Here is a 9,885-nt window from a genome sequence, read left to right as displayed (position 1 = left end):
AGCAACCTCCTTCACAAGATAAGCAAGTTTTGAATGTGGATAATAGAAACATTTTGTATCACCCTTCTGCCGCGTACCTCTCCGAAGAACTTCCTTTTGATAATATTTTGTTCCGCTAGGATTGCCCGAAGCAGGATTTGGAACCTACGCCTATTCCCGTTCATCAGAAAGGCCCCTACGTTGAGATGGCGGTGGGAAATAGGAAGCAACTATTTTTAGTAGATATGGGAGCACAGAAATGTTCCATTGACCATTCACGGGTTCCAAATATTTCCCTGTCAGGGCAATCCAACATTTCCGTAGGCACACCTGTAATTTGTCCGGTCTCTTTGCCGGTAACGATAACACTGGGTCCCTTCACGGAACAGTGTCCATTTTTACTTACCACAAACTGTGGGGAGAACTTGCTGGGGCTAAATTTGTTGAAGGCATTACACGCAGTAATTCATTGTTCTCCGGATGGAATTCGACTAACAATTTCACCCCAGCAATGACTCGACCTTTACCGCCAGAATTTAGTAATGTTCCAGAATGCTTATGGGCAATTGATGATAATGATGTGGGCATTCTCCAAATTGAACCTGTTAAAATTATTTTGAAACATGGAGTAAAATTGCCTCGCATCCCGCAATATAAGATCTCAGTTGAAGGCGAACAGGCTTTGAAATGTATAGTTTCTGATTTTGTACATCGTGGAGTAATTGAGGAGATTACGGGTAGCATATTTAACAGCCCCATTTTGCCAGTATACAGAAAAGGTGATAATGCGATTCCCTTTTATTTTATAATTGATTTACGCGCTATTAACAAAATTGTGGCTCCTCAATTTCCTATTGTACCTGATGTTACAACGATATTAACCATGATTCCGGCTTCTGCCACTCACTTTAGCGTTGTTGATCTTAAAAACGCGTTTTTCCGTATTCCTATACACAAGGATAGTAGGTATTTGTTTGCGTTTACCCTAGGTGGACGCTCATTTACATTCACTCGTGCACCACAAGGATACACTGAGAGTCCAAGTATTTATAGTAGGGCATTGAAAGAGCAGCTTGATACCCTCGAGTTGCCTATTACTTGCACGTTACTACAGTACATAGATGACCTTCTCTTGGCCGCTGATTTTAAGAGTGCCTGTAAAGAAGGCACTGTGTTGTTGCTTTGTCATCTAGCAAAACATGGCCACAAAGCTTCACTTAAGAAATTCCAATATTGTTGCCAGGAGGTCGCCTATTTAGGCTATCTCCTGTCAAAGGAGGGAAGACGGTTGACACCTGAACGAATAAAGACCATTTCTGGTATGCCTGTCCCAAATACGCAAAAGGAAGTTAGAGCCTTGATAGGTATGGCTTCTTTTTGTAGATCCCGAATTTTTTAGTTAACAATTAAACCAATGTTGGCTTTGACAAAGAAGGGCATTTCTTTGCCATTGCCATGGACCTTGGAACACCAGACAGCATTCGATTTTCTCAAATCCGCGCTGTGTTCGGCGCCAGTTTTAGGAACTCCGAATTATGATAAGGCCTTTGTGTTGTTTGTGCATGAACGTGATGGATGTGCTTTGGCTGTGTTAACGCAGGAACATGGAGGGAAGAATAGGCCGTGCGGCTACTATTCCTCCGCCCTTGATCCTGTAGCATGCGCTTTGCCAAGATGTTTGCGCGCTGTTTCTGCTGCTGCTGCGTCTGTAAAACAGAGTGGTCCTGGGTCATGCGTTAACCCTAATGGTACCTCACTCTGTAGATATTCTATTGAATAGAACTCAAACGCAACACCTCACTTCTGCACGATTGACAAGATATGAACTGGTCTTGTTTGCTCCCCACATTCAAATTCAGAGGTGTTGTGTATTAAATCCGGCTGAACTTTTACCTGTCTCACAAAATATTGTTGATGATGACGATACGTCACATGATTGCCTTTATATGACAGAACAAGAGACTAAAGGCAGAATCGATTTGAAAGACACGCCTTTGAATAGCCCTCAAGGAGAGCTATTTTTTGATGGCTTTTGTTTTAAACTTCCAGACGGTACATCCACGGCTGCTTATGCTGTCACTACCTCAAGCACGGTTGTGGAAACCAAAACAATTATGCATAACTCTGCGCAGGCCGCAGAAATTATAGCGTTAACTCGAGCTTGTGAGCTTTCTGAAGGGCGTACAGTGAATATATATACTGACAGTCAGTGTGCCTTTGGGGTGGCCCACAATTTCTGTAGACTTTGGAAAGAACGAGGTTTCTTGACCTCGCACGGAACGAAAATCCAGCACGGCACTTTAATAGTGCGATTGCTTTCAGCACTTGCACTCCCTGTTCAGTTAGCTATCATAAAATGTTCAGCACATCAAAAAGTTACAGATGATGTAGGAAAAGGGAATGCCTTCGCCGATCAGATAGCTAAACAGACTGCCACTGATTTCAGTTCAGAAATGTACGCTGTAAAAGAAGTTGTAAATGTTTGCACTTTGGGAGAAAGTATCGATGTTGTAAAAGATATTCAGCAGATGCTACCATAGAGGAAACTAAGAGATGGATCGAGGGTGCAGGAAGATTGGATGATGATGGGTGTTGGGTAGACAATGTTGAAGGGAAATGGTTACTCCCTGACGCCTACATTACAATGATGGTTATTATGGCTCATGGTCCGACACATGTGTGTGCGAGGAAACTAACAAAAATGCTACACAGTGTATGGGCCAATGATAAGATTTTCAAAATTGCGGAGTGGTTTGTCCAGAACTGCATGGTTTGCTTGCAGCACAATGTAGGGAAAGGTACCTCGACTCCTAGAGGAAGTTTCGCTCCACCTTCTGTCCCGTTTGAGGTTATTCACTTTGATTTTATTGAAATGGAACGGTGTAACAATCTTAAATATGTATTGGTTGTTATTTGCGCCTTTAGTAAGTGGGTTGAGGCCTTCCCGGTTAAAAATGCAATGGCCATAACCACGGCAAAAACTCTGTTGAAAGAGTTTTTTCCTAGGTTCGGGCTGCCGAGAGTCATCTGGTCTGATAATGGGCCACACTTTATTGCCACTGTAATCCTGCAAATTTGCAAAGGACTACAGATTGACAAGAGGTTCCATTCAGCTAGACATGCCCAGAGTGCCGGATTAGTTAAAAGGCACAATGGCATTATAAAGAACAAACTCGCTAAGACGTGTGCTGGCACCAAACTAAAATGGCCGGACGCCTTACCGATTGTGTTACTATCGATGAGAACGACACCACAAACTAAGACTGGGCTCTCTTCCTTTGAGGTGGTAATGGGGAGACCTGCTAATATTTGGGGTATGCCAAAAAGTCGCTCATTACGGGATATAGAAAATGTGCTTCTTTCAGACTACTGTAACCAGTTGACTAAAAATCTGTTTTCAATTTATCACCAGGTGTGAGAGGCATTACCTGTACACTACGAGGGCCCTGGTCACAGTCTACGACCGGGGGACTGGATCCTCACAAAGGTTTTTGAGAAGTCATCTTGCCTTGCACCTCGGTGGAGGGGTCCCTACCAAGTCCTGCTAGTCACCTACACTGCCGTGCGGGTAGCGGGTCGTAAACACTGGATCCATGCGACGCACACCAAACGGATCCCACAGCCCGTGCCATACGATACAGAAGAAACAGAATCTCTTCACACTGCTGTAACTCGCGTGCCTGAAACAGCAACAACCAACAAAGGAGAATCGGAGACCGCTTCAGAATCCGCAGGGCCGGACAAAACGGCCATCTTGTCTCTGCACTCCCCAACAGTGGAACTTCTGGATCAATCCTTTCTTGATCCCATTTCCGTTCGTTCACCACTTCCAGGTGGAAGTGACGACACTTTGTTCTCACCAGAAACTGCAAAATATAATTTGCGCCCAAGGAAATAAATGTACAGTATGGTCCGACTGTGCGACTGAATAAAAAAATCATTTGAGGGCTTGTCTTTTTGGCCCGATTATACGGAAAGATACTGTTGGCTAAGGGTTGTGGGAAAGACATTAAGAAGACGCGCGACTGGAGTCGCCAGCAAACAAACAATTGGTGTTTTTCGATTGAAGACTACGATGCCTGCACCCGCTACCGCTCGTATTGAACTTTTAGATAAAAATGTGACTAGCAGAGACAATGATCAAGTATGTAAGGGGACCCCCAAAGTGTATTGTTGCCTTCTCGTACTAATTACTGTATTTGTAATGACTTTTGGGTTTGGGTTATGGTATCTGGAAGAAGCATATCCGTTAGAGGACTTTTTACCTATTGAAAATGTATCTGTGATTCCAACTCCTTCTGTGCAATTGCATACTTTGTCGCCCAGATATTCTTTGCATAGACGGAATTATTAGAATAATACCCTTTTATTAATAATGAATGCCACTCATGCAATTTTTAATAAGACCAATTGCTGGATCTGTACACATTTACCGCAACATGGGGATAAGGGGCTAGGTTGGTATATTTACCCTTTGCCTCTGACAACTGCCTGTTACACTTTTTTTGGTCGATGGAATGACAGCACCTGAGGCAACTTTGATGGTACAAATTTAAATAGTTTTGAAAATAATGTTTTGATGCCCCTGGGATGCTCGCTTTTTGCAAATAGAAGCAAGCCAAACGTTGCTTCTGTTAGGCCCTCTGATAGATTGTCTCGTCCTCTTCAGTCTTTAATCTCTTTCAAAATGGCTCCTATGGGCAATAAGGATGCCACGCCTCCATCTTATTCTGTTAATCACAGCCCCGATTCAGTATCCTTCTGCATACAGAGGAATGGAACACGGTCAATGGGTTATTTTAGAAAGTGCCCCAATGTTGCGAATTTGACTAGTGAAAACAGACCTCTGTACGTAGGCGAACCTGTCTATTTTGTTTGCGGTAATGTGGCATTTCCGTGGTTGCCCAGGGATTGGCAAGGAACCTGTTATTTAGGGATTCTATTACCTGGGGTATTTATTGCCAGTACTACAGAAATTTCAAAGACTCGTCCATGACGAGGTGTAAAAGGGGATACTCCAGCGCAAACTTTAGGAGATATTATGAAATCTTTTGTGCCATTTTTTGGGCAAATTACAAATTCAGAAAATATTAGGGGACTAGCGAGAGTATTGGAGAGAACTATCAATCGGACTACTGACATACTCTATAATATGACGTTAGAGCAGAGAGCGATAAGATTAGTGGCTCTTCAGAACCGGATGGCATTAGATGTCATCCTGGCAGGGCGAGGAGGAGTATGTAAATTAGTGGGGTCCGCTTGCTGCGTTTACGTTCCAGACTCCTCTCCAACGATCTTTAGGGCGATCCAAAATCTACATGTTCTTAGTTCAGAAGTACATGTTCCTGAGGGAAATTGGGAACTTGGTACATGGTTTTGGGACCTCCTGCGTTCATGGGAATGGAAGTTGTTCTCGGCCCTACTGATTATCTTGGGAAGTTTTTTGTTTCTTTGTTGTTGTATACAGTGTCTCCCTGGTATATGCTCAGTATTAGGGGGATGTTGCGTGCAAGCAACAAGTATATTAGGGAATGAAATATACGCCCCAAAGGAGCTCTCCAAAGATTATATGTTGAAGAAAACTCTGGTATCAGACCTAATGGCAATAGATATGTCCGACAATGATTCGGGGTGTCTGGACGATGACGCATGGTGTTACTTGCAATCAAATCAGAAATAGTATTAGCACTTGGCATAGGCCAAAAGGAGGGTTTGTCAAAACGGATATTAAATTATGCCTCTTATAACAAACGATTTGTATGTATATTGGCCTACGCCAAGTTGCTTAAAAATTGTACGCGAATAACTCTCTGCGGCAAGGTCTTGACCTTAGAAATTGATGTAAGCCGCCATCTTGAATCAAGCCTCCATTTTAGGTTAGAAACCGTCATTTTGGGGTTTTATACAAAGTCACCCTGTAATCTAAAATGGCCGTCTCGTGTGTCCTTGTTCTTGCCATAACCTCTCCAACCTCTGTAGGGAAGTTAATGTCCAACCTGCCCTCAGGCTACATGTTAGGGTCATGTAGACCTTGCCCTTTGTTGATCTCGGGAGCAGGGGATTACTTGAATTAGCAATGTTAAACTACAAGTATACAAGAACAGTAATGCTATCCGAATATAATATGCAAAACATTGTTTGGTCTGTATTAAAGCAATATATAAAGAGTTTAAATGTTAAATTGAAGAATAATGGAGTGTGTTAGTAAATGTATTGAAAAGTAAAACGCATGCACGAGATATGTAAATTAGGAAAGTGAACCTGGCGCTCCCCTAGCCCAGTGCATGATTAACCTGTAAGGGGGCTGGACATCATTTTACAAATTGTATAAAAGCGTCGATGTCCAGCTAGGAAATTCCCTCACTGCTCATATTGAACCCTGCTGGTGGTCTCTGTGATGTATTGACGGCCAAATAGCTATTTGTGTACTTTGTTGAATACTGTTCAGTTTTGTAATAAAGATTCTGGGAATCTTTATAAGCCCGTGTCGGTGTATTTTCCTTTGCTCGGTGTAACAGCCGTAATATTTTATTTTTCCTGATTCCACAGACCCCTGTGACGAAGCCGAAGGCTTAACTGCTGGACTCAGCTCCTAGGTGACCCACTCCTCCAATTATTAGCATTGCTTTGTTTAACGAAATAGCCTCTGAGCTGGGATGGAAGGTGCATCTAATGGACCAAAGAAGACGTAATATCTACTGAGCCCGCTGGGCACAGAGGAAGGGGCCGTCAACAGCCCAATGGGTTTAATGGCCGCACTCACAACCAGCTTACTACTGCCATCCACCCTCCACCCCCTTTGCCCCCCCCAAATAAATTTTTAGGCTGACTCTGTCCCTGATTATAAGCCTGGAAGTGTCATAGTGCGGGGAAGGGCTGCAAATATGTATGAGTAATGAAGTAATAAATGCCCAAGCTTCCGGCGCCCCCACTGCATACACAATAATGAGGAACCCAAACCAGGTAAGGTGGAAAAATTAGGCCGTAAGCTTTATTACATCTGCATAAAAACAAACAAAATAAAAACCAGAAATGGTAAAAGCACTTTGGGGAACATGGGAGCAGGTGAGCGGGGACCCTGCTCCATTTTAGGGCCAACTCGAGCCTAATCCCTGCCGCCGCCCTTGATAAAGCTCGCGACTTTACTTGAACCGGCATTGAGCCGCGTGACGTACTTTCCATTTCACAACTTCTTCTTTTTGCCATTTTTTGCCAAACATGGCCCCTTTTCACCCACCTCGTTTTTGAGGTGTGCCATAGTTTCCATCGTTAGTAATTAATCCATTGTGACCTGGTGTTGACGGTTTTTTTCCCCTTGGCCCTCTTTCCGATGGATGGGGGGGGGGGGGTCTTCAGCGCTTTTTGTGCCTTGTTGCCGTGGTTAGCAGTGCCAAGGGGGCAGAAGAATTGTGGAGGGCTTCCTTTGCTTTGCCATCTCCAGATATAGGCCCATTTCTACACCTCAATTATGCACTGTAAAGTGCCAGTGGCCCCCCCCTCCCATCCCTCCGGATGGTGGCCATCCTTTGGTCTTTTGTTTTCAGGTCCTGGGACCCCTGCTTGCCATGTGCTTGTTACCTGCCTCAGCCACCTTCTCCCGGACTGGGCGCCCAGTAGTCTGGGGTGGCCTTTTTTTTTCTTTGTTGTGCGCCTCCCTGCACACCTGGGTGCAAAAAAACACGTGCCTTTTGTCTGACGCCCGTTTCCTTTGGTGATGAAAGGAAGCCCTTCCTGCCTTCCTTCCCACCTCCCAGTTTTTGCTTCTGGGTCTTCTACCTCGGGATCCCAGGGAAAGATGCAGAACCCGAACATTCAACTGGCTCTGCCCCAGCCCCACTGGCTTTCCAGGGGCGCCAGACTGACGTGGCTGAAGGGGCTCCAACACTAAAAAAAAAGTGCGTCAGAGGCGCGGCGACAGTCAGGGCCTGTTCTGTGGCCACCTCTAGCCCAGTAAAACGTCCCGACCCTTTTCCACACACCACAGCCCCCCCCCCCCCCCCCCCGGCGCAGGGGGTGACAGGGGCTCGCTTCCCTCTGATCCTGAGCTGGAACACCAGTGACTGAAAGACAAGCTGGGAAGACAGGCCCGCTGAGAGCGAGGGCTGGAGCACATCCGCACGGTCCCCTGGCACCAAAGGGGTTAAGGCTTTCCGGTGTGACTCCATACCCCCATTATCCACCTAACCCCCTTTCCCCCCTCCCCATTGGAGTGGGCAGTGGTGATATTCGACCTTCACTAGACTGTGCAGTAGGACAGCTGTTGCCCCCCCCCCCCCCCTTCACACCCTTGATCCCCTGCGCCATGTGCCAGAAAGCTTGTCCCCAGCCCTTCTCCGGCATCTCAGCAGGCCGGGCCTCCCCCGACACATGTGCTGCTGTCACTCACACTCGGACCAAACTTTTATTTTAGTTTCAGAGCTGGTTGGGAGGTGCCCGGCCAGGACTTCGCGACATTCCGAGCTCTCATCCGCGAGGAGCGCACCCTCTCTGCCCTGGACACTGCCCTGCTTCGATCAGCGCGCTCCCTGTACCCACCAGGGAACCCCACACCGGGGCACGCACTCTGCTCACTGAAGGCGCCCGGTGCGGCATTGGGCCCTCCACAAAACTCTGTGCCAAATATCCCGAGCCATGAACCCACGAGTCTTCCTCTGCTTCTGCCTCGCGGCCCTGCAGCAGCTCTGCTGCCAGGTAAGGCCCCCCGGGTGCATGTGTCGAGTTCCCCTCGGCTGCGAGGATGGCGCTGCAGTGCGAAGGGAAGGGAAGGGTCGGAGGGAAGGGAAGGGTCGGAGGGAAGGGAAGGGAAGGAAAGGAAAGGAAAGGAAAGGAAAGGAAAGGAAAGGAAAGGAAAGGAAAGGAAAGGAAAGGAAAGGAAAGGAAAGGAAAGGAAAGGAAAGGAAAGGAAAGGAAAGGAATTAAACGAATGGGGGATGAAGGAAGGGAAGGGAATGGTGGGTAATGGAGGGGAAGGGAAGGGCAGGGAAGGTGAATTAAGGGAAGTGGAGGGGAGGTGAAGGGAAAGGAAGGCAGAGGTGAGGTGAAGGGAAGGGAGGGGAAGGGCAGGGAAGGTGAATAAAGGGAAGGCAGAGGGAGGGGAAGGGAAGGGAATAGAGGGGGGGACGGGAAGGAGATGGAAGGCAGGACAGAGAGGAGGCGAAGTCAATGATGGTGAGGGAAGGGAAGAGAATGGAAGGGAAGGTGAAGTAAGGGAAGGCAGAGATGAGGTAAAGCCTATGAAGGGGAAGTGAAGTAAGGAAAGGGAAAGGAGGGGAGGAGAGGGAAGGGAAGAGAAGAGAAGAGAAGAGAAGAGAAGAGAAGAGAAGAGAAGAGAAGAGAAGAGAAGAGAAGAGAAGGGAAGGCATAGCAATTGAGGGGGTGCAGTAAGCTAAGGGTAGAGTCCAGGTAGGGTAGGAAAGGGTAGGAGGGGCAAGGGATTCACTCATGTTTCTGCGGACACCGTTTCTAGTCCTGCGTCCTATTTTCATTTGGTGTTGAGGGGTGCAGTATACATATTTGCTAACATAACATAACTTTAATAAAGTATTATCGGGGAGTAAACCAAGTCCCCTAAAACGCCCCCAGTTGTCATGCAAGTTCTGGGACTGGTAGCATGGCACCCTGGTGGCATGCAGCTGTGAGGTATCCCTAGGCCACTTGGCGCCTGGGGTGTGTGCCTTGCACTGGTCTCCTGGGTATGGACACTACTCACTCCCTGGGACTGAGAGAAGTGTGGGGCGGGGTACGGGGGGGGGGGGGTCAGAGCCCTTTCACAAAGGTGGAAAAGACCAGTGGAGCCTTCATACAGACCAGAGTGGGGCCGGTGATGGATTTGGCGACTCCCTCCTATAGATTGGGGGAGAGTAGGATACTTTCTGCCAGCCACTCCTGGGCACGGAGAGTGGGATA

The 9,885-nt window shown here is 46.9% G+C and overlaps 1 protein-coding gene across 1 annotated transcript in view; it reads left to right on the top strand.

Annotated features, from left to right (window-relative positions):
* Nucleotides 1–8,327: 8,327 nt before the first annotated feature.
* The window catches only part of CDH15 (cadherin 15), a 156,354-nt gene continuing 154,796 nt past the window's right edge, over nucleotides 8,328–9,885 (top strand). The window contains exon 1 of the mRNA XM_069635637.1: nucleotides 8,328–8,670. Coding sequence (XP_069491738.1) covers nucleotides 8,611–8,670 — 60 coding nt within the window. The 5' untranslated portion in view covers nucleotides 8,328–8,610. The remainder of the gene's footprint in view (nucleotides 8,671–9,885) is intronic.

Source organism: Ambystoma mexicanum, chromosome 1q, assembly GCF_040938575.1.
Source record: "Ambystoma mexicanum isolate Mex_15411 chromosome 1q, UKY_AmexF1_1, whole genome shotgun sequence".
NCBI lineage: Eukaryota > Metazoa > Chordata > Amphibia > Caudata > Ambystomatidae > Ambystoma > Ambystoma mexicanum.
This window is presented reverse-complemented; position numbering and strand designations above follow the sequence as displayed.